This window comes from Onychomys torridus, chromosome 22 (assembly GCF_903995425.1).
Source record: "Onychomys torridus chromosome 22, mOncTor1.1, whole genome shotgun sequence".
NCBI classification, from domain to species: domain Eukaryota; kingdom Metazoa; phylum Chordata; class Mammalia; order Rodentia; family Cricetidae; genus Onychomys; species Onychomys torridus.
In genome coordinates, this window is record NC_050464.1 from 32,621,524 (window position 1) to 32,646,499 (window position 24,976).

A 24,976-nucleotide genomic window follows, 5' to 3' on the forward strand; every position below is an offset into this window, starting at 1 on the left:
CCTGGTTTTGGTGAGAACCTGGGGTTCCAGGGTCACAGGAAGTGCTCAGAGCAGTTTGAGGGTGGGTAACCCTCAGGGACCTGGGCTCTGAAAGCACCCTCCCAGAGCTTTGCCCTCTTCCCTTGGTGAAGGTCCTGCCTGCTGGAAAGGCCTGCCCAGATGACCCACCTCTTTCTCAGGGACACAAGTGGATGCTGTAACTGTGGCCAGGGGCCTTGGAGTCAGTGGTCCTGGCTTTCAGTTAGGGCAGAGGTGACCTGGGGAGTCTCCCCATGACTGATGCTAGCTGGATGCTGGGAGCATGGCCCCGGTTCAAACTCCAAAATACCACACACACACACACACACCTGGAAGGCCACAGTCCCACCCCCTCCCCAGTACAGACCCAGTTCTTCACATCTCTAGCTATAAATGCCCTAGGCTGGGACTCCCAGCCTGCTGCCTGTGAGGGACACCCACTCCTCAAGCTGCTTGGCGGCCCCCTACCTCTCTGCCTTACAGCTCTGCTGTCTGGCTTTCCAATTCCAGTCATATCATGCCCACACCTGCCCGCTGCTGTAGCTCTGCTTCCCCAGGCCCGGTTTGGGGTGAAAGCATTGCTTATTAGCCAATCTGGACTCCTCTTTCTGTGAATTACTTGGCCTGATTGATATTCATGAGCCGACACATCTGAGGCCTCAGCCAGCTGCCACGTGACTGCTCCTGGCCTCCAGGATGACAGGGAGATCCGTGCGTCCCTGAAACACTGCCACAGTCCTCAGATGGGGACAGTGGTGTCTTGGGAGCAGCCCCTGGATGACGAGAGCATACTATCTCTGCAGTGGCAAGGACCTGGGGGTGACACCAGGGCTTCCAGCCAGAATGACCAACAGGGCTGGGCGCGGCCATGGCCTCCCATCAGTGGCCCCTCTTTCCCTGCTTTAGAGGTCTCTCAGCTCTCCGGCCCTGTCCAGGTCTTCCATTGTTCTTTTCCTTTTACTGGGGACCAGGGCTGGAATTCAGAATCACGCTCCACCACTGAGCTGACCTCCCCGCATTGTGCATGCTTGCCACACAGTCCTGGAACATGCCATATAGGTGTCATCTGTCACTTAGTTCCCTAGTCTCCGGGGATGAAGACATGGGGATCTGGACTTCTTCCCCTGGCTTACTGTCCACTGCCTGGTACTGGGCAGCGATCAGCAAAACTCTGCAGAAGAGATGGCTGCCACGTTTCCCTTGGACCTGATACTTGCTTCTGGCTTGATAAACATCCTCTGGGGCCTCGGAACCATCTGGAAGGCGTGGTCTTCTCCCTGTCTCCAAGTGAGGAAGCAGAGGCAGATCTGGGCACCTTCTAGGCGGTGTGGGGTTTCCAGCCTGCGCTGCTGGGGCAAAAAGTGGCCCCTAACTCCAAACCTGAGGATGGAGATTCTCGGGTGTGGTCTTCTCTTGAGAGAGAGAGGATGGCTTTTGCTCCAGAAACTGACATTCTCCAGTCAGAATAAAAAAAAAAAAAAACCCCAAAAAACCACTGGACAGAAAACAAAGACAAACACAAACAAACAAACCCACAGAAACCTGAAAATCAACACCAGCTGCCTCTGCCCTAGCATCCACTACGCTGGGAACTTCGGGCGTGGGGGGCAGCGGGCACAGGGCAGAGGCCAGCAGATGGCTCACCTAGCAGGACGAGGAGGTGGCAGAGCTGAGACTATTTTTCAGACCCAGCCTGCTAAGGGCATGAGGGAGATGCTGGCTCCTCCAGGGGTCCCCCCAGAAATGAGGTCACTGCATCAGGGAGACAAAGTGGGAGCCCTCTGCCTCTGATTCGGGCTCCAGAGCGAGGGCGGCCAGGCCTGGGGGATCGCGAAGAAACCAGAACACAGAGAAATGAGGCCACATCCCAGATGAAGCTTTTTTAAATTCAAAGCTTTCCCTGGGGGTGGGGTGGGGTGGATTTGGGTCTGAAAGGACAAGTCTGGGGGAATAAGATGAACTGGATCTGGCTGGTGGGGTCCCTGAGCACCTTCTCAACAGGGATGGGCACCATTTGCAACCGTCAGCTGCCCTAGGGAGACAAGACAATGGCTCCATTTACCGGCCACCCTGGTAGGGATGATGGTCCCCGTTCCCATGAACCCGGGTCAAGGGAAGACAGAACCCAGGCCTTCCCAGTGGAGAAAATTAGCTGGAAAGTCCACCCACACCCCAGGGGTTTGGGGAACACCACTGGGTCCCTAGAAATGCTCCTGCTTCTAAAGTTGAGAGACAAGCCACTCGCCTAGCCAACACCTTCCTGGGCTGGGCGGGGCAAGCCTCAGAACGGTAAGAGAGAAATCTGCCTTGGGACCAGCAGAAGGCAGGGGGCCCCTCTTGACACAGCAGGGGAAAGAAGACACCATCTTTGTCCTAAAAAGGGCTCACAGCCAGATGATGGGGTCCCCAGACTATGGTGCGGTGGGGGGTCAGGTGAGGTGGTCGGGGCCAGTGAACACTGCTCTGAAGTGGTGCCTACATGTGGATGACAGACGGGTTGCAACTGCGGAAGGGTGGGGGTGAACAGGAGAGCCACAGAGCAGCTCTGGTTCTAGGGCAGTGCCCAAGGAGAGACACAGGTGGAAGGTGCTCTAAAATGTGTGGGAGACTGAGGGCACTCGTGACCTCAATTTGCTTGTCTTTCCTCCCCCATATCCGCACCTGCCTGTGGACACAGCCCCTCTCACTGACTCTGAAGTCTTCTCCTTTTAAAGTAATGCTGGAGATTGAACCTAGAGCCCTGTGCATTTGAGGCAAGCACTCTGCCACTGAGTTAGTTCTAGCCCCGGCCCCTCCTGCTGACTCTGGGTCTTCCCCTGGGACTTATGGGCAAGAGCAAACTTGAGGTTTTAAAGCAAGCTCGTCCGTTCTGCCTTCTTCCTCACGAGGAGATGCCCTGGCTGGCCTGCTGGAGGGACCGGGTCACACCGAGTCAGCTCAGGCAAGCAATGAGGCCTGACATTGGGAAGAGGCCAGCCAAGATCTGCAGCGCCAGCTAATGAACGCGCAGCCAAAGGCAGAGGCATGTAAGATGAATCTGAGATAAGGACAGGCCACCAGCAGCCCTCCACTACCTGCTGTGTCTTGAGCCACTGGGCTTGGTGATCTCTATGCATTTTCGTGGCAGTGACTAAGTGGTTCAGGAAGGGGCGTGGAGCTGATGTCGTCATGGATTCATACGGGACTAGACCTCTCTAGAAAAAGCTCTCGCTATGCATCTTCAATGTCAGCTTGGCAGGATTTGGACTCTCATAGGAGACACTGGTTTGGGTGGATCTGGGAGGGTGTAGCTGAGGTGGGAAGACCCACCCTGAAGGTGGAGAGCACCATCCCGTGGGCTGGGAGTCTGGACTGAATAAAAAGCGGGAAAAGGAGAAAGTGAGTTGAGTACCAGCACCCATCTCTCCTTGCTTCCAGACTGTGGATGTCATGTGACCAGGCGGCTCCTACTCCTGACACCATGCCTTCTCGACCTCAATGGACTGTTCCCTCAAACCACAAGGAAAACAAACAAACAAACAAACGAACAACTCAAACCTTTCTTTCCTGAAGTTGCTTCTGAGTCAGGCATTTTGTTATAGCAAGAAAAGTAACCAACCAACCACAGCTCTCCTCTCACCCTTATTAACATACATTTATCTGGCCCAGTTAACATTGTAATCAGAATTCAGAATGCCTCGCCCCTTCCCGGATTCCCATGGGAACACTGACATCTCTTTGAATGACAGCACTCTTTTATGTCTGCCTGACTATGGGCAGAGAAAGGTCAAGTACAGTTTCCCCGTCCCCTTCTGCTAACAGCCTCTAACCCCGGCCAAGGCTCACCACCTGTGCGAGCATCAGTTTCCTCATCCATCAAGTGGGGCCACAGCCTCATCTCTTCAGGCTGCTGTGAAGGCCACTTGGCTTGTAAGCCCTGGCCCAGATATGGTGACCCGAAGGTGGTCTTGCCATTAATTGAACAGCCCCAGGCCCATGGAACACCTACCTTCCTTCCTCTGGGGAACTCTTCTGGGAAGCTGGGAAACATTCAGTCAACCATGAGGCGGGACCTGAGAGGAATATTCATCACAAGTGGCTTGGCTCATCTCTCCAGACTCAGTTTCCCCTCATGTGACAGTTCCCGCCTATGATTCCAGTGAGTCACTCTGTGAACTGCAGATGTCCAGGGAGGTGGTGATTCCACCCGGAGTTGTGAGAAAGGCAGGGCTCGCAAGTGCTCCCAGGAGGAGGCAGGAGCTGCTGCTGTGTGGATCTGCACAGATGGATGTGTTTGTTGTTGGCCCGAGCCCAGGGCAGGGGTGCCACGGCCCCGGGCAGATCACTGTCAGGAAGGGCGCAATTAAGGGGAAGTGGGGTCTATTAAGGAAGTTAGAGGCAAAGGCATCCTGGGTGTCTGGGCGATGCTATAATGAGCCTGCAGGTCCCTTTTATTTTGTCACTCATGGCGACGATCTCAGCCCAGGGCTTCTAGGAAGTGGGGGGAGCCTGCCAGGTGTGTAGGGTGGGAACACCGTCTTTGCACTGGAGGATGCAATAACAACAGACCAGGTTTTATAGTGTGTGTGTTGGGGACTTTTCCGAGCTCTTGGCATGTCATGACTTACCAATCTGTACTGAATAATTTTATGTCATTGTGACATAAGCTGGAGTCACCTGAGAGGAGGGAGCCCCAACAGAGAAAATGCCTCCATTAGATAGGGCGGTAGGCAAGCCCGTAGGGCATTTTCTTAATTAGTGATTGATAGGGGAGGGCCCAGCCCATTGTAGGTGGGGGCCACTCCTGAGCTGGTGGTCCTGGGTTCTATAAGAAAGCAGGCTGTGCAAGCCATGAGCAAGCCAGTAAGCTGCACCCCTCTGTGGCCTCTGCATCAGCCCCTGCCTCCAGGTTCCTGCCCCGTGACTTCCTTCAGTGATGAACAATGATGTGAAAATGTAAACCAAGTAGACCCTTTCCTCCCAACTTGACTCTGGTCATAGGATTTCATTGCAGCAATACAAACCATTAAGATGGCATCTTACCTGGAGGGACACCGAGGCACCAGGAAACCAAACAGAAAGTGCCAAGTCATAGACTCTGTATGTGATAGACTGAAACTCCGCTCTGGTTGTCTATGTTGGTGACTAGGCAAGAGTGGCCATAAAATCTGTCATGGTGACTCAGCTCTACCACAGCAATCTATGCGTGGTCTCAGCTGGCACGGTGATGTTTGTATAAAACTTTATGTGAACACATAGTGTCTGGATTTGGCCCTTAGACTGCCATTTTTTTAAATTTAAAATAATGTATTTACTTAATAATTTTACATGTATTGTAGGGTGGGCAGTGTCATGTGTGTGTGTGAAGGTTAGAAGGTGAGGTGTAGTGTTTCGTTCCCGCCTTCTATCACGTGGGTCTCAGGAATTGAACTCAGGTTGTCAAGGCTTCGCAGCAAACACCTTTACCGAATGAGCAGTCTCGCTGGCCCCTTGTTAGTATTCTGGAGAGCTTGGAAAAACCTGTGGACCTGTTGTGGCAACTGCCTAAATTATGAACTGAAAATTGAAGTGTGAACTCTTGATGTCTTCCCCTTGCCCGCAGCCCACACTTCCTGTTTCTGGGTCTGGTTTCAGTTTGGTCTTTTCCCAACCATTGAGGTGCTGGGGGCGTGGGAGATGGCTCTACTCCTCAGCTTTGGGCTCAGCAGCCCTCAATGTTTGGTTTCTGCACAAGACTTTTTCATTTGAGCTGGGCAGTGGTGGTGCACACCTTTCATCCTGGCACTTGGAAGGCAGAGGCAGGCGGATCTCTGAGATCAAGGCCAGCCTGGTCTATGGAGCGAGTTCCAGGGCAGCCAGGGCTACACATAGAAACCCTGTCTCAAAAAAACAAAACAAAAGACTTTCATTTGAAGGAGGAGTTGGTTGGCCAAGAGAGCCACAGCACTTGCTGTGGCTTTGGTGTGAACTTGAGGGGCTGGGGTGTGGCTCACGGGTAAAGCACCTATCAAGCAAGTATGAGGTCTCAGGTTTGGTATCCAGCACCCCCAAACGCACCCCCGTAAACAGACTGACAACCAACTAAATAGCACCACCCCACAAAGAACCCCAGGATGAAAGGCATCTGGTACTTGTGAACCACCACAGGCCAGGACCTTGGGCTGTGCCTCCCACATGGGCTTGTTAAGTTTTATCTCCTGTTCACTGACACGTTCTGAGGCCTCTCTACTTGGTGTCCATGGTCACCTTCAACTACTGAAAACCCAGCCCATGGGTCACTGGAGGCCTGCCCACTAACCACTCTTTCCCACTTCCTTCCCAGATCGTGGGCAGCACCGAGTCTGGGTCTTAGGGCTCTGTCCGGATGGTGACCCTGAAGCCTAACTGATCCCAGTCCGTGATGGAGTTGGTGCCAACCCTCTGTGCAGCATTGGTACCTTGGGGGATGTCACCCATCTCTAGGAGGTTCTGAGAGAAACCGGGACCTCTCCTCTCCACTTCAAGCACTAAGTCCCAAGGGCCTGCCGGCCAGAAGGACAGTGCCCTGCTGGGATACACAGTCAGCACAGGAGCAAGGAGTGGTCACAGGGCCCTGCTCTTGGAGGCTGGGGTGGGTGGGGTCACAATAGCACAGGAGTGCAGGACTAGCCTGGATAATAAAGAGGTACACAGTGTCACAAGAAGCTCTGATGGGGTTGATGTGTCTCGAAGGGGGTGGGAAATATGGGGGGCAGTTGAAGGCACTTATGCCAATGGGACCCCGGGCAGCAGGGGTGAATATATTACCAGGAAGCAAGCATCCTGCTAAGCTTTCAAAGGCGTTTTTTGCGGGGGTGGTGATGGTGGGGGATGCCTAGCTACTCCTGGTAAGGCAGAGAGGGAACAGGCAGACAGAACCCTGGAGGCTTCATTCCCAGGACCCGAGCACAGGCTCCATTTCCTCCAGGCCTCACCAAAGGGTTAAAGTCATTTTCATTAAAATTTAAATTCCAGCAGCGCTCTCTCCCACCTCCTTCCCCATCCTTTGAACGTTTTGACTGGCAACCATTTCATATTTCAATCTCGGCAGAACAAATTGAATTAGATGTTGAGCCCGAGCTCGGCTCTGTTGGGCAAAGCCTGAGTGTGCAGCCCCAGCTGATCCTGCCCCAGCTATCCTGAGCAGCAGTGGCGGCTGTAGACAGTGGGGAGGGTGGATCCCCTACATCAGGACAGGGGGTGGCAGAGGTGAGGGGATACGTGGGGGAAGGGCTGTCTGGCACCTGATGGGAGCATCTCTTAAAAAAACAAAAACAAAAACTTGTTTTTATTGATATGTATCTGTGTCTCTTTTTGTGTGCCATGTGAGTACAAGGGCCCGTGGAAGCCAGAAGAGGGCATCGGATCCTCCGCAGCTGGAGTTGTAAGGCAGTTAGTTGTGAGTGCGGCTCATTTCAGGGAAGAACTGCACACTCCCTTAACTGCTGAATCATCTCTCTAGCACCCTGTGTGTGTGCACCTCAAGGCCTGGGACAGCCTCTGGAGTCCATCCAGCAAGGAATGCCATGTCTCAAGAAAGACACGGAGGCCCCTGGGTTTGTCCTCGGGTCCAGGATGGGTTTGATGACTGATGCATGGATGAGGGTCAGGTATTGTCGACTCTTCTCTCCAGCTTCTGGCATTTCCGATATAGGATGGCTGTTTTGATGTCTGTCCCTTCCTGGAGTGTGACAGCATGCTGGAGCCCTTCCAGAGTCAGGGTGCTGGTGGTGGAACCTGTGCTCAGGGCAGTGGCACGCTCCATCTCAGAACTCCCTGCTGGCCCAGGAATCCCAGCTGGGCTCTTGGAAGGACTCTAAGGCCTAGGGACAGCCAGCAACATGAGAGTATTCATGTCCCAACTACCAGAGCCTGCCTCTGTGTGAGGAACCAGTATGGGTGATGAGTCTAGTCTCCTGCCCCTTGGCTGCTGGCCAGAAACCATCTCCTCCAGGGCCTTGCTGGATCCCCTAGACTCCTGTCTGGTGAGGCTCAGTGAGGCCCCAGCTTGTTCCATCCACCTCTTCTAGGATCTCCAGCTGTGCTGGGCACTGGCCTCCCACAAGCTCCTATTTTTGTGTGTGGCGTGGGGTGAGGTGGATGTGGTGGGTAGGTCAGAGGTTCAATGTCTTCCTAAATGCTGTCCACCATTTTCTTTTTTTTTGACTCGGGTCTCTTACTCAAGCTGGAGTTCACTGATTGGCTAGGCTGGCTGTCCATCAAACCCTAAGGACCTGCCCGTCTCTACCCCCATAAAATCAGGGATTACAGGTGCACACCACCTTGTCTGGCTTTTGCATGGGTGCTGGGGACCTGAACTCAGGAGGCTGGAGGACTCAAAAGTTGCCTGCTGAGCTCTAGGACTCAGGGTCACTGTCACAGGGGCCAGGCTGGCCAAGCATAGGTGCCCAGGTCCCTGTGGACCCTGTTTTGAGGAGTTTATGCTGGTGACAAGGATTGCAGCTTTCTGCCCTAGGCTATTTGTGACATGTGGGCACACCTTCAATGGTGGGACAGGGAAAATTCCCATCCTGTCTTTTAAACACCCATAGCAACATGGGCCACGGTTCCTGATGGTCTAGCCTTGGCGTGGCAAGCATCAATGTGACCCCTCTGTGCAGCGCCAGTGGTGGAGGCTGGTTCAGGGTGACATCTGAGATGTGTGGTAGAGGGAGCTGAGCCACTCTAGGTTCTGACTTTTATTGCTTTAATTCTCAGGGCCCTCGGACTGTAACCAAGTGCCTGTCCCAACCACAGGGTGTGGTCCCAGCTTTGGTACAGGCCACTCTGAAAACCAGGACCTCATTCCCCCAAAACCGCACAGGCCGAGACTCTCACACAAAGTCGGAAGGCCAGGCACCCTTGCTCTTGAGTCTTGTTCAGCACCCACAGCCCACGGTGAGGACAGCTCAGAAGTGGGATGAGAGTCTTCTCAGGTCTTCCTGGGTTGGATGGCTGAACAGGGTGTGGCTGGCCGAGGCCACCATGCCAGTCACCTGCACTGAGTAGACACTACCTGAACTCAAAATGATGTGAGTCTTAAGCCGCACACTGAGTGGTGCTGCTGCTGCAGCTGGACAGTGGTTAAAGGGCCGTGGCTCCGGCGGCTCCCTGCTTGATGCCATGTCCTCCTCTGGCTGTTGGTGCATCCACATTCATGGAGAGGCTGTACCAGGGTACCCAGCCAAAGATGAGCTTGTGATGCCTATGGCTTGGGGTGAGGCCTTGACAGGGCTCCCAGGGCCTCCGCCTTGAGATGCTGTGGTGATGGCACACAGTTCAGCCTGCAAACCTGGCATCGGGGCTTGGAATGTGATGCTTCAGGAGGTCTGAGAAGGGCCCTGGGTGATGAGCTGGAGCCCCTAGCTCCATCCTTTGGCCAGCAGTCCTGCAGAGGGCGAGACGGCTGCAGGAGCCTGGCTGGCTGGGGCCTGGGCGGCTGGTGAACAGGGCTGAGCTGCGAGTCCCCTCCCAGACAGCAGCTTGCTCCTTCCATGGGCTCTACGCGGGCTATGCACTGTCCTCCATCCCAGAGCCTCCTCTCCTCGGGGACGAGGAGCCGGGTGAGGAGCCGGGTGTGTGTTGGAAGAGCACCGTATCAGGAGGATGCCAGGTCTGTGTCCCCATAAGGAGCCGCCTCACGTGGGCTACCCAGTGGAGGTGCCCGGGCAGCAGCTGCGGAACACGTCACCGGTGGGTGAGGAGTTTCCAGAACCCATGTTCTCGCATCCAGGTACAGGCTTTTGTTTCCCTTGGCCCTGACCGGTGGGAGACCTCCTGGCGTGCCCTGCCTGGCCCCAGGCCCTGGAGCCACGCACCCTGGTGGTGCTAGCTCACAGCTGAAGAGTTTGCTCACTGTCCCCATCGTTGTCCCCATCTTCCAGCTGCTCCAGGATCCCATCCAACACCGCAGACCGCTTTTTCTTCGGGGGCTCTGTGGCAGATGGCAGAGAGGAGAAAAGAGAGAGGGTTAAACGGTGTGTGTGTGGGGGGCAGAGGTGTGCGGGGTGGGCATGAGGAGCGTGCGTGAATGGGGGATGGGCGAAGGACAAACGTGACCCTGGTTAGTCCAGCCTCGGCCAGGTGTCTCTCTCCAATCCTCGCCACAGAGCAAAGGACCCACTTTAGGGCGCCAGTGGCCACCCGAGAGCTGCCTCCTTCCCACCGGCCAGAGGCCTGGCCAACCCAGGCAACAGCTGGGCAGACAAGCAGGAGCCAGCTGCTTCTGTGGCAGCCATGGACCCCCCAGGGTGCGGTTGAGTGGCTGTCAGCAGCTCAGTCAATGCTAGGTGCATAGCTGCAGTGCCCAAGGAATCTAGAGAGGCATGGAGGCCATAACAATGAGAGGCTTTGCAGGAGTGGGGTTATTTGATTTGGGCTTTGATGAGTGCAGAGAAGTTTTCTATGAGGAAGGGGCAAAGGTGGATTTAGACATACAGCTGCTCCAAATGCCACTGACTGAGTACCTACCTACCGTATGCTATGGCACTAGTATCCTCAACAACCCCACAGACAAGGAAAGGAGGAGGCTGGCTCTGGGCTGCTTGCCCCACCAGTCACTCTGTTAGTCTAACCATCCATTCACTAGCGAAGGCCTAATTTATAAAGAGGCTGTCCACCCAAATCCCTGTCTTCAGGAGACTCCAACTCCACCCTGGGCACACTCACCCAACCTCACACTTCTATGTGGCAGCAGGTGTGGGCACTGTGCCTGGCTCAGGCATGGATGACCTTGGCTCCCTCCTGGGGTGGGAGTGGGTCCTGATGTCCTCTTTCCTCCCAGCCTGTGCCTCCCCTCTCCCATTATGCAACAGGCCCTTCTGTTTGGGACACTGTCCCTGGCTGGGGCTCCCATGGGGCATCCAAGTGGGAGATGCATGAACAGAGCCCAGGGCTGGGGTGGAGGCTGTGCTGTGGGGAGAGGGTGGGGGAGGGCACTGGCTGGGAGCCAAGGTCTGGCAGCCATGCCCATCATGGCGGACTGTGGAAAGGGGAGGAAGCGGCCGGGCTCCCTGCGGCGTCCTCTCCCCGCTCTGCGCCTCATCCCCACTGCACAACGGCCTCAGGAAATTGAATCGTGGGCAGGTAATAAGAGCTGGAAATAGACAACAACAAAGCAGGTTCCCAGCCTGTGTGTCTGACTCCCCTCCCGCTGCTACCTCAGAGGCAACCAGAGACCGCTGAACCAAGGCCAGAGCCCACCTGCTACTCTGCCGCACCTCTGCTGTGCCCTGTCCCTGGGGGTAAGCCGAAGTTGTCATATTGTTGGCGAATGGTCCACGGGAGCTGGTCATTTCCGGATCCCGGTACCCATTCCTCTCACCCCAGGGCCTTTGCACTGCCACGACCTGTCTAGAATGCTCTGCTGAACTGTTCAGGGGCCTCGGATCTGTGGTGAAGCTTCTCTGGCTCCCCCACAGCACCCACATGACCTTCCAGCTTCACTGCTGTTTGCCTCTCTTGCTGGGGCCTGTCCTGGTACCTGGCAGCCCCCAGTAAGTGTCTGCTGAGTGACCGATGGACTAAAGATGGCCGGGGGACAAAGGGATCAGGCTATGGCATTGGGGGGCAGAAGGAAGGACGTACGAGGCCAAGAACCCTTTCCATGAATTTTTTCCCACGGACTTCTCTTACACTATAGAGACCTGGGCAACACTTGCTTCTGGAGCCACAGTCAGAATCCAACTGACTCCTGGGGCGTCTGAACACTGCCCTGATAAGTCCTCGGGCAGCAAGCCTTGGGGACAGCTTCATGGCACCACACTGACAGAGTCTCTACCTCGCCCAGGGCTTTGTCCTTTCTGAACGGCTGCTCGCTCTCTCAAGCACCCAGATGCAGGGACATCTTGCCTGGGCTGTTCCTAGCCATCAAGTCTCCTACTAGGCAGTGGTTGTTCCCTGCTCTGCCTCTAATGTGCAATGGGCAATGTTTGTGACATGTGACCCTCACCCCCACAGCCCCCGGAGCCCATGGGTGCTCCTTTTGCTCGCTGGCACTAATCACACTTGGGAAAGCCTGTGTATGTGCCACTCTGCTCACACTCAGACTTCTAGGGAGGAGGAGGTGGCAGTTTAAGACCAGGTTCCTTCTAGAGGCCTCAGAGTCCCACAACAGGGAACCAGCCTCCACGAAGGCCTGGCCTCTTCCTAGGAAGTGACTTCAGCTTCTGGTGACACTCTGCTTGGCCCAGTGTGAATGATGGACCATCTGCCACCTGCAGAGCCAGTAAGAGAAGCCCAGGGTTTGGGGACCAACCAGCCACCCCTTCAGTTTGCAGGTGCTGGGGGCCTGGGACACAGGGACTAGGGAGGGACCACAACTCCAGGACCCAGACCAACGGACTCTGACGTCAGCAGCCGAATCACCCTGAGCATGCCACTGTTCTCTGCCACCTCCTGGGGTGGGCAGCCGTGAGGATGAGGGAGTCAAAGGGTGCATCTTGCTGTGGGTCTGGCTTAAGTCCACAGCCAGGGATTGGGGTTGGAACCCCCATTTCATCCTGTAGGACGGGCATGCTGGGCCTTGTGTCTTGGCTGCTGCCACCCAGCCCCCCACTGGCCTGCCTCCACATGGAGCGCCCGCCGGCTCGGCTGGCAGGAACAGCTGTGGAAACCCCACTTCCCCACACTGGAAGCCTCGGTGGGTCCTCACCAAACAAACACAAAGCAGAACCCGGGGAAGGTGTGAAATAAATAAACGAAACAAGCCGTGCATTTTCTTGCCACGGCGCAGCTGCGCCTGAAGATAAACAACATGTGACTGTCACCAAACATCAATACCGAGAAATGAACTTGACAAAAAGCTCGGCCGGCCCCCAACAGCCCCCCAGTCCTGCCCCCTCCCCCCAACCTCCAAACACCACTTCTGCATTTCTCCAGTTCCCACCTAATGGTTTTATTTTTCAATTAATTCCTTGACAGAATGCCAGCCCGCATCTCTCCCTTCCCTGGCTGGCAATGCCGCCTGCGTGGAAGGCGGTGCGCGGGCGGGCGGGTGGGGGCCTGTGGGAGGACAAGAGAAAGCGCTTCACGGGAGGAGAGGCAGGCTGGGGATGAGAGCGCGGCTGACAGGGAGGAAGGATGCTGCAAGGGGCCTGTGAAGAAGAGGCAAGACAGAGACAGCCCAGGATGGGCAGCCAGCAGGCCAGTTGTGGTCCCTGTCTGGGCTCAGTTACTGAATGAAGACAAAGCTACTTAGGAACACAGTTTCTAAGCTGCTTGGCCATGCCTGGAACCCCAGCACCAGGGAGGCTGGCCCAGGAAGATGGCCTGAACCTGGTGGTGTGAGGCCAGCCTGCACAATGGAGAGATCCCATTTCAAAATGCAAAAAGTGACTAGCTTTGGCTAGCACAAGGATGAACACATTTGCCTAAAGGCATGAGCCAAGATGGACAAGAAGTGATAAATATACCATCAAGTGTTTATGGCAGCTAGTACCTGGCAATCACGGGGTCGGGGCTGCCATGGTAAAGCTGGAAGACAGGCAGGGACGGGGCTCTGGGCACCTGTGGGCGTGTTGCAGCAGGCTGAGTGTGGATTTTTCCTCTGGAACCCCATAAGCCGAGTATATGCTCCCTGGACTCTGGGGGAAGTCCTCTGGGTACAGGCTCTCCACATGGGGCTGAGCTCACTCTGGGGCCTTTACCTCATACCACAGCCAAGCCCAAGGTCCCACGGACACTTGCTCTGCGATGGATCCACCCTCTGAGGGTCTCCACAGGCGTGGGAGCAGAGAAAACCACAGGGCAGCATTTATGCAGACTCTGACCCAAAGCCGAAAAGACCCACCTCAAGGAGCAGGAATGTGGATGCTACTCTAGTGGCCTGTATTCAGGGCCCCTGTGGCCCTGAAGCTTACTTATCACAGATACACCCCCCGTTATTAGGCCAGAGTGAGGGCCCTAGGTGGTGGGAGGTTGTGGTGTGGTCACAGGCTAACCTCTCCCCAAGTGGACCATCCTGGGCATCTTCCTGGATGTAGGTCCAGATAACTGGACTGGCCCTGTGCAAGGAGAGCCCTGACCTGGACCATGGAGGACTTATCCCAAGATAAGGGAGAGGTACACGCTGGCCTGGGGTCTCTGTACTTGGTCTATATGGGTGGGGAACCCTGTGCAGTCTGGGGAGAGCAGCTGCAGAGAGAGCGCGAGCGCAGGATGAGGGAGGCTGGCGGGAGGCTCCTGCAGCCCTGCTTGGCCTGGAAGCCACGGTCTCTATTACTTTCCTCTCTTCTTCCTGGGTCCAAACAGAGGCGACATGGAGGGATATGCCAGTGTAAGGGTCAGGTGGAGTCATCACGGAGTCAGTCAGTCCCACTGGATGACTGAACCCACAGGGAATGCATGCATCACATAATGCACAGTGGATCTACAGGCCTCGCCGTGGGATGTGGGGTCAGGGTGGCAAGACCCGATTGCCTAAGAGTGGCTTGAAACTGATTTCCAGGTCAGATCTTCCACGGGCCAAACAATGACGAATCCAATACTGTTTTGTGTTCACACGTCACAGGCAAGGCGCCCATGGCTCAGTTAGTGGCCCCTGGTCCACACGCTCCCCACTGCCTATCACTGGCAGCCAATGAAGCTGTTTGCCCTGACTTCCTCCGGCCGGGCCATGCTGCACGTCAGGTACATTGGCCAGCCTGTACCCTCTGGTCCCCGGGTCTCCAGCCCCGCCCAGGACGGTGGCCGGGCCCTGCTTCTCCCACACCGCCCTGCGGCGCTTCCGTCAGTTTAATTCTGTGATCGATGGGAAGGAGCAGGCGAGATGGCCCAGCACAGCTGGCTTCCCCGTTAGCCCTAGCAGGGATTCGTGGGCTTGCCGGCGACGGCTGAGTGAAATGTTTGCAGAACGCACAGAACACAAGTCAATAACAATTTAGTGGGATTGGGAGCAGGTCCCTTCCTCGCACGGACAGCCGCTCCCAGGGGAGGGCGGTGGAGTGTACAGGATATTGTCAAATCACTTGGAGTGGGAGGATCTGGTGTGTGTGGGGGTGAGAGGGAGGCAGGGGGTGTGGTCGGGTGACACCTGCCCCAGCTGGTCCCAAGGACCTGCAGGCTCCCAGTGTGTCTTGACTGGGAGATGAGGTTGCTGTCTGGAGGCCCCTCTGCATCCCCTCATCATCTGTATCCTGGCCAGGAGCTGCCTGGACCCACAAGGTCCCATTCCCTTGGTCTCCATTCCCTTGACCAGCTCTGGCAATCAGAGGTGAGTGAGAAAGAGTCCTGGTGGTTCCTGACCTCCCCTGGCACAAGCCATCCATGCTACCAGGAGCCAGGATGAAAGCCTTCTTGTTCATGCCATACCCTCCTGGGACCCTCAGTGACAGTCTGGGGTGTCCAGAGGAAGGGTTGACACAATCAGATCTTAGGAAGAGTGAGAGGGGCCCAGATGAAGGGCTGCGATGTGGAGCTTACACAAAACCCCCATCTCCAGGGAGCTGAAGGAAGCGAGACCAGGGGATATTTTGAATAATAAATTCTGTGACTTCACATACTTGCTTGAACTTTCTGCCTGTGATTTTTGAAAGCCTGATGATTATGTCTTCACGGCTAAGATCAAGGAGGCCCATTTGCAGGGGCTGATGGGGGATAACGGGCTCTCGTGGTCCCTGGTCTTTTGAAAGCATGCCATTCTGATGATGATGGAGGTGTGGAATGGGGGTTTGTGGGAATGGTGGCAGGCTTTAAATATCATCTGTATGCTGATAACTTCAAATTTATATCACAACTCAGCCTTCGCCCCTGAGCTCTGAACTCATCCATCTATGTGCCGATATCCCCCGGACATTCTGGCTGACGTCAGACAAATGGCCTCCTGACTCTGTACCGGCTCTCGGCTTCCCAGGTTTGCTGACCGCTGAGGCGCCACCCTTGACTTCTCTGTCTTCTTCATGTAAACCTAGCCAGCTCTCCCTTCTCCCTGAACAACCAGTCTTCCAGCTGCTCTCCACCTGCAGCCTTTGGCTGTGGCCTTGGCTACCATTTTTGGGTGACCACACTGTGCTTGCTCCTAAGTGGTTCTAGCGCTACCCACTGTACCCCACGCAGCAACAGTGAGGTCGTCTGATGAGGTTAGTTTGACGTTCACCTTCCCCTCCAGTCTTCCGGGGCTTCCTTCTGTCTGTTTTCCACTCTCTACCCTGGAGCTCCAGCACTGAACACACTTCTGCCTAGGGCCTTTGCAGCCGTGGTTCCCGGGGCCTGGCACGTTTCTTCCCTAGGTCTTTGGCTGGCTGGCCCCTTGCAATCACACAGGAGCGCTGACTCCGTGGAAGGCTTTCTCTAGCTGCCACATTAGATGCACCCCTCCCCTTGAGGTACGTCATACCATCCACTCTAATTTTCTTCTGAAAACTGCCAGAACTCCAATCCTTCTATTTGCTGGTAATCACCCCTCCCTACTACTCAAACGCCACCTCCGTGAGGGAATGAAGTGAGAGATGACACCGCATGCCTTTCCTCCCAGGAAAGCTTACGCTGAGGTTGCTAGCTAGAGTGTGTGTGCATACCACTTGGGACTCAGGAATTGTGGGGAATGTAGGGTGGGAGGAAATGCTGTGTGCTTTTAAGAAAGTCAACAGACCTCTCTGGGCCCGCCTGTACCTGTAACACGGGAAGTGTCTCTCTCTGAGTGTGTTAGGCTGACGTGTCACCAGGCTTTTAAACTGTATGCAAAACTGATGAGTGTTGCTACTGCATAAAAGCCCTTAACAAAACTCTCTGGCTTCCTGAGGCCGATCTCATCTTTCAGAAGAATTCACAGGGCAGTGTCTCTGCAGATGCACAGGGCTTGAGGAACAAGGTGAGACTATCAGGCTCCAAACAGGGCCCTGTCTGCATGTTTCAAGTCTAAATAACTCTGGGCTGGGGTCACTGGTTGGCTGTGCCGAGCCGGGGTGCCCACACCTAATGTGGAGGTGGCTGCAATCAGCACCATGTGGGGCCCGGAACATGGTAGATGCTCAGCTAACATCAGCAACACCCACAACTGGTTTTCATTGCGGCTCATTCATCTACTCTGTGGACAGTTATGAAGCCAGCTTTATGCTTGATGAAAGGTAAGTCAGGACGCAGGGAGGGGATTGTGTCCCCTGGAGGGTTAAGCTTGTGGGGAAAAGGGATTCAGTGGTGCTCGAGGATACAAGCAGGGGGAGGCGGGAGAGGGTCAAGGCACTGAGGAAAAAGTAGCATGGGGAAGAACGTGGAATGTCTGGACTGAGGCCTGGTGGTGGGCTGATGGGACAGGGGTCTGGGGGCTCTGTCCCTGCTCTGTGAGGGTAGGAGGCTGGCCCAGAGAGCCAAGCTAGTGGCTTGACGGGCCCGGTCTATGCCCATCTGTGCCCAGGGCTCTTACTGCGTGCACTTCCTATCTATACTCTGCTCTGGCCAGCGTCACCAGCCCAGTGGGCAGGGGATAAGGCAGGGGTGGGGGCGAGTGGAGGGAATGCACTGCCGCCAGCCACTTGGCATGCGGCTCATGCCTGCGGTCCTGCTCTGGAGGTGAAAGTTGCAGCGGCTAACCACCGCCCATCAGGCCTCCCCAGCTGGAATAAGACAACAGAGGGAAGCCGAGCCACGCTCCCGGCCAAATAAAAGCCCATGTGCCAGGCCTCCCTGGCTGTGAGTGCTTAAGACAGGGCTGGGTGGCGGATTGCTTCCAGGCTATTTTATTCTGTCGCCTGTGCTCGTGGTGACCGTGGCCTGCCAAGCCCTGAAAGCTTCGCGATGCCGCAACCCTGCTGGTTTGCAACATGCTCAGGAAGAAAGGACACAGCCAGAGGCAGGCTTCTTCTTTCGTGCCCCCCCCCCCCCCCCCCCGCTCTCTTTTCATATCCCGCATGCCAGGCAGAGAAGAATAACACTTCACCTACCACAGGGCCTGGGGATGGAGATCGAGATCTGACTCCTGACCAGGGAGGGGTTGGGAGGCAGAGAGCAGGACAGGAGCTGGAGGAAAGGGAGCCTGGAGAGGACCAGATTGGGACAGTCCAGGAGAGTGTGTGCGTGTGCGTGTGCGTGTAGAGTGAGAGAGGACAGGAGAGGGGAAATCAAAGTAGGGAACCACGGGGAAGGCAGTAGCCTCCCTCCTCCCACAGCACCTCCCTCAGGGTGACTCTTCCCAGCCAGGTCCAGAGGCCTGGGCTGTATTGTTAGCTTGCCAGGTGCCTCCCAAGCACAAGTTAGCAGACAGGAGTGGGGCTTAAAGCAAACCTCCTTTGGACACCAGTCAGTGGGAAGCCTGTGGTGGGTTGTGCCTGGGCCCCTCCTCCCATGTGCTTGGCACTGCACCCTGGCCGGGGACTCAGGAGCACCAGGCTCTCCCTCTTCTCTACCCAATCATATCCTTTTCAGTGCGCTAGCCTGGGCCTAGGAGAGTTGCAAGAATGAGCCATGTGTTAGCTCCCTGGAGCCACAGGCCCCAAGGTGCTGGCACCTTGTGTCCACTGTGCAGAAGGCAAAACTGAGGCTGAGACTCACCAGAGGCCATGCATACACACACTGAGTCAACATAAGGGTGCCAACCGGATCAGCCGACAAAAAGGCTTGGTCGGGAGAATGGCTGGAAACTTAGGTTTGGGTTCTAGCTATGCTACAGGTAGCTGGGTGACCATTAATACGTTACTTGCCCTCTCTGAGTCTCAGTTTCCTGATCTGCTAAATGGGACTATGACAGCATCTACCCCCGAGTCCTGCAGGATTAAGAACACAGCACTCTGTAGCTATGCCAGGCAAGGCCTGGCAGGAGAAGAGTGGCACAGTGGTGGGAGCTGTGTCAGTGAGCCTGAGTTACAGCTCAACTGTCTCCTTTAACCCAGGACCGCGTGTCTCCACCATCCCACGTCAGCAGCACGGTTGTGGGCAAGGCATAAGCCAAAAGCAGGATGATTCCCACTGGCTTACTGGCTAGTGCCAAAACGCCGGTGTCACGGCTCTGGCTACCCATCGCCAGCCCTGAGAAAGGCTCAGGCCATGGTGTCGAAAGCGAGCTTGTGGCTGGGCCCTGCCTTTGACGGCATGGTCTGCAGCCCTCAGGGAGCCTTTGTGGTGGCCAGCACTTCAAGGCCTCCACTGAGGTCTGAGTGCCTTCCTGGCAGAGCCCAAGGGCAAGTGGGACTTGTGCCCAGCTCCGGCCTGGACCCTGGATGCTCAGAACAATGCGGACTCCGACACAAATGAGCCAGTGCTTTTCACGGCAGGAAAAGGGCAGGAAAAAGGAGGACCGGGCAGGGAAAGGGCAGGAAAAGGAGGCCCGGGCAGGCTCTGAGGCCCGAAGCCCTGTCCTGAGGACCCTGGCTGCTGCACACACGTGCAGGACAAGGTAGAAAGTGAACTGCATATTGTTTCCAGGGCATCCGTGCACCTGCAGCCTTGCACCTGCCCCAGGGCCTGCAGGGCAATGCCTGATGGATGTCACAACCATGCCTGAGGTGGTCCTTATGGCCACCTTGGATCTGCCGGAGAGGTATTTTTTTAACAGTTTCGAGCTACACCTGCCTATTGGGGCCCAGCGGCTATGAGCCACCATGGAGACATCTGTCCACACCATGGCCTGGCTTCTGCTGCATCCTCTCACCTGGGAGGAGAGGATGCTGGCTTCAGAGCTCAATTTATTGAAGGGGCTTCTATCCATGCACAGCAGAAGTGCTGAGCCTGCACTCTTGCAGGCCTGGGCTGGGTGGTGGGGTGACCACAGGGGAGACGGGCCCCACCTCGGTCCCGGGAGACTGCCTTCCACAAACATTTGCCGACGGGTGCATTTGGGCCTGTCGATGCCTGTCGATGCAGACAGGTTTTGTCTGCCCATCAGGACTTGGGATCTTATTGAGTTGTGAGCCCGCCACTGAGTGCGCAATCTCCCGTTTCTCCAGCTTTGCATTTGCTTGGGCTGGAACGCTCCCAGCCCTGGATGGAAAGCCTGGCACCCCTCAGAGCTGAACTAAACAGGGGCACCAGATAGGAACCGACCAGTCCAGATACAAGCACACAGCACACCACAGTTGCCATGGGTGGGGTGGGGGGTGGTGGCGGTGGCGGCTCAGCCTGACCATAATGTGAGATGGTAAAAAACAAGAGCGTACAGGGGCAGAGGCACAGAGGAGCGGAAGACAGATGATGACTGACGTCTGATGCCCAGAGGGCACGGCAAAGAGGGGATGGCTCTCCATGCCACTCAGAGCACAGGCAGAAGCTGAGAAAGGTGCTATGTTAATATAGAACAGCATGTGTGAGGGCACGAGGCCCCCGCCTTAAAGCTGGGGGACAGAGGCTCTCCACCTGTGGGTCGCAACCCCTTTAGAAGGTTGAATGACCCTTTCATGGGGTCACATATCAGATATCCTGCAAATCAGATATTTGCATTACATTTCATAACAGTGGCAAAATTATAGTTATGAAGTAGCCGTGAAAATAATTTATGGTGTGTGTGTGTGGAGGTCACCACAGCATGAGGAACTGTATTAAAGGGTTGCAGTGTTAGGAAGGTGGAGAACTACAGCTGTAGGAAGGTGGCGTGGCTCTAGGTCTGTGTTCCAAGGCTTTGGTCAGTGGCCCCAAGCTGCCTCTGTGGTTTTTAGCACACTAGTCAGGGACAGTCTTGCTGGACTGCTCATAATCCCCCAGGACGATGTCCCCTTATGGTCCTCCCACTATCCCTGGCAAGGAGCAGGGACAGATGAGATGGCTCCTGATCACAGCCCTATAGACAAAGAGCTCACAGCAAACACTTCAGGAGACAGCAGCGGTCTCTGGGCCCACTGGCTATGAGGATACCTGAGGGCCCTGGTGCTAGGATGACCAGGTAGGAAGAAACTGCCTGCCTCTTGATCTCAGCATCAGTGTTACTGCAGACAGGCACGCCCCAGCCTAACCCAGAACCCGGCCTTGCCAGCAAGTGGGAGGAGAGGACCTGTTCCCAGCTGGGAGACTCATGAAACCAATGGACCTAAAGCCAGCAGACAGTGGTAGCTGCCTTGCTCCACTTCCTGGGGACTACTGTGAGGGTACTGTTAAGGAAGGAGGGCTTTAAGTTCAAGCCTTGACATCCTAGTAAGGAGTGCACAGCCTATTAGAGATGAGGCCCACTGACTCCAGCCCCACAGACTCTAGCTCCCCCTGGCTCCTCTGTCTATGTCCCTTAGCATTAGGCACAATGGGCCTCCTGTTTCTCAACTTTGGGGACCTTCAGCCTGGGCTACCCACGAAGGGAAGTGGCCAGCCCGTTCACCTGTGCCCATGGCCCTGCTCAGTCACTATGGTGTCCCCAGGATGAGGACAGCTGGGCTCAGGAGCTCCTGGTCATCAGCTCAATAGTCTTTTGGCCATAGAGTGACACCTTGATGAGTTAGCTCTGTGAGCACAGAGCTCAGGCAGGAAGAGGACAACCCTGAAGAAAGGCATATGGGAAGCTGGTGACCCTGTGGATCCTAGGGCCAGCCTCCTGGACCCATAGCCAGCATCCCTGGGCTCAAGGGAGCACTTTTGGAACGTGGATTGAGGACCACACTAGGGACAGCAGTGACAACTGCCTTGCCCTTCTTGCTTGCCTGGTTCCCGCTGCCCTACCCACATGCAAGACGACAAGGTGGTTGTCCTGATACAAGGCAGGTTGGTGACAAGAGGCCTCGGGCTGGACCCAAGTGAGGGCAGCTCCCCAGGCGGCCCCTGCCCCAGCTCCCAGTCCCAGAAGCACCCCCCCGCCCCCCTCCGCTCAGCCAGGCGAGCACCAGGCCACTCCTACCTTGGAAGTGCCTGGCTGTCTTCCTCCGCAGGGCCTGCACCGTCACCTCTGAGTCTGCCCATTCCAGAACCAGCCTACGGCCATACAAGTGGGTGCTGTGGCAGAGTGCATTGAAGGCTTTCTGGAGAGAGCAAGAAAGAGCAGCATGTGAGCTGAGGGCACCGCACACAGCCTCCCTCCACCCTTGTGACTTCGGGTGTCTGGCAAGGCGTTGGGGGGCTGGTGACACACCAACTTAGTTGGGAAGTTATGTTTCAGGGGAAAGAGCTACTGAGCAGTCAACACATCCAGCGCTGGGGCCAGGTGGGTCACCTGTTTCCCGTGTGGCATCTTATCTGTGGAGGGTGACCCCAGCAACAGGCTCTCCTCTCACCCAGCTGTCAGGTGAGAAACCCAGTTGCCTGGTTGTCAGAGGACACAGTCCCTCAGGGCTACTTGATGCCCCTTTCTGTTGCTGGCCCTCTGCCCATCCCCCATCTCTTTTCTGAATCTGTCCTGTCTGGTTCTGCTGTCTCCTTATTGGTCCCTTGTCCACCACGGGCTCCCAGGCCCAGTCCAGCAGCACAGGCCTCCAACAGGCTCTTCCTCCTTGCTCTGCCTAGCTCCCTGCACCCCTTCCCCTACCCTTTAAACACTAAATTGAGAGACAATCCATACACGGCCTGTGTATTTATATGCAGTCATCAGCGTATGGTCTCCAGAACATTCCACCACCATCTCAAGAGAAACAAGCACCTTGGCTGTCACCCCTCAAGTCCCCCAACTCTTCTCCCAGCTCACAGAGACCACTAACGTACTTTCTGCGTTCATGGATGTGCCCGCCCTGGGCATTCATATGACCACAAGATGGCACTGACCAAAGCCCTCTGTAAACAAGGCTGGCTGTGAGGAGGCTGAGTGGCTCTGTGCAGGGACAGCCTCCAACTCTTCGGGAAACACGCCACGTCACCAACACAGGACCAAGTGGCCAAGACGTCTTTTGACTCTAGAGTGATCATGTCTGGAGCGAGGCAGACTCTGGGCTTCCTTTTTCTAAGAGCTTAGGCAGGTTAAGCGAACCTTCTGGGCTCAGCACCCTAAAGCGGATGAGTGAATACACCCCGATCTGGGACCCTGGAGGGTACGCGGTGATTCAGTGTGAGGTCCACGGCATGTGCACCTATCTCCTGTGCTCGTAGACATATTCCCCTTGCAGCTGTCTTCTCTCCACAGAGCCCTAAGGTGCAGAGGATGCTCTCGGCGCTCCGGGGGGGGGGGGGGGGGGAGAGGAGGAGATGGAGAACACCCTGGCTCACAGCTGGAGGACGGTGACACAGGGTCAGAAGAAGAGCTGTGAGTCTGCCCCTCTCATTGTGCTGACTCCTACAGCACCCAGTAATCAGTACAGTGAGGACCGGACCGGAACCAGCCACTGCCCCTTGCCCATGACGTGACTGCTATGGTTGGAATGTGTCCCCTAGAAGATGCATCGGGTCCTGGCCTTGGGCTCCTTGGGAGGTGACTGTGCTGGAAAACAGTGGTTGAAGGAACCAGGTCACACTGGAGCGAGGCAGACTAGTGTCAGGCTCAGGCACAGCATCATGTGCAGGTGGAGACCGGGCCTGAGGAGGTGAGTCTGACAACCATCCAACAAGCATCACCAGCTGTGGTCAGCGGATGGGAGGGAGGCACCAGTCACACTGCACTCCACACTATCTTGGTTTTGGGCCCTGGAATTGCCAGGCAGTACGCTTCTGTGAGGTCTAAGCTTCAGGGTGTGGGAAATAAGGCCACGGCCCTGAGCTAGTCACTGTCCTAGCGGGGTCATGCCCCATCTTGGAAAGGCTACAGGACTTAGAGCAAGCTATGAAGGCAGCACCCAGTGTCCACTCAAGACAAACAGAATCTGAAAGAACGGGAGGGCTTGGGGACAGGTGGGGTGGGGTGGGAGAGGAGGCATTAAACAGTCGTGCAGGCTCACAGAGAGAGGGAAGGTCTCCACGCTTTGTTCTCTGCAGTCTTGAGAAGGGCCAGGTGCAGTCCCCCACCCCCAACACTTTTTTAAGTTTAATTTAGAAGCCTCTTCTGACTGCCAGCAGAACCCCTGCCATTTTTTCCAGGCAGATATAAAAATGCATCTGGCCCCCAAGCCGAAATGGCTCATTCTGAGCTCCGAAGCGCGAGTGCTCAGCTGGCAAGGCAGGGAGACGCAGGGAAACGGTGGGACTGGGGGAGTCAGCCCCTCAGGACTGAGAGAGGAACTGGTAGGGAGTCTGGTGAGGGTCCCCGAGGAGCTGCATCCTGGCGACATGGCAGTCTGGGACAGCCAAGGCTGCATCTGGTGACTACTCTGCCCGCACTTACAAAGCAGAAAGAGACCCTGGCGGGGAGGCCCAGGCAGGCCGCCCTACCCCAGCCTTCGGTTTCTTCCTCAGTTTTTAGCAATCTATTTCTGCTTTCTTGTGCCTCAGAAGGCCTGGCGATGTTTCTGTTCACTGTAGGAGTTGCTAATAGCCTCTCCCTGGTTCTCCCTCTCTGTACCCCTCTGGCACTTTATTAGCTCATCAGAAGGGCTTTCCGTTCTCAGAGCTGTGGGGGCTGTGGCTCTGCAGCTAGGCTACCTCAGTTCAAATCCCTGCTCTACCACTTCCAAGCTGTGTGATGCTGGCCAAGCTGCTTAAGGCCTCTGCATCCAGGCCTTATCACATCTGGATGAAGCAGCTGCAAAGACAGGGGGGGTAGGAGGTTGAGGGTGGGGACTGGGGGTGGGGGGGTTGAGGGGTGGGGGCTGGGGGGTGGAAGGTTCAGGGGGCCATTTTATTTCAGCTTAGAGCACTGCCCTGTGGTAATGCTGTTGGGTACGATGTGTGCTGTAACCGGAGTGGGAACAGCAGAACCCACATACAAAAGCTCTTCTTTTTTTCTTCTGGAACACAGTATGGGGTTCTCTAAAAACAGCAGAGCCTTCCCAGCCCTGACTGCTGAGGGATGATAGTGACCAGGTCATGCATGGGAAGGGGAAGAGAAGCCAAGTTCTATCAGGCTTGGAGGAAACACTGGGGAGTCTGCCTCTCATGGTGCTTTGCATTGCCTCCTAGTGGCCTGTACGATGGGTCAGCACACCTTGCCAGCAGCCAGTAGCTTCTGGCCTGCCCAGAAGTTGCCTCTTAGGTAGGAGTGTGTCTTAGCTCTTTGTGTAATATGGAGTGACTTCCACAGTCCATTCTGAGAAGTGGCACT

General features: G+C 55.8%; 1 protein-coding gene across 1 annotated transcript in view; it reads right to left on the reverse strand.

The window, feature by feature from the left end:
• Positions 1 to 7,275: 7,275 nt before the first annotated feature.
• The window catches only part of Rbm19 (RNA binding motif protein 19), an 86,072-nt gene continuing 68,371 nt past the window's right edge, over positions 7,276 to 24,976 (reverse strand). Inside the window, exons 23-24 of the mRNA XM_036172277.1 lie at positions 21,758 to 21,878; positions 7,276 to 9,949 (exon numbers count right to left, since the gene is read on the reverse strand). Coding sequence (XP_036028170.1) covers positions 9,849 to 9,949; positions 21,758 to 21,878 — 222 coding nt within the window. The 3' untranslated portion in view covers positions 7,276 to 9,848. The remainder of the gene's footprint in view (positions 9,950 to 21,757; positions 21,879 to 24,976) is intronic.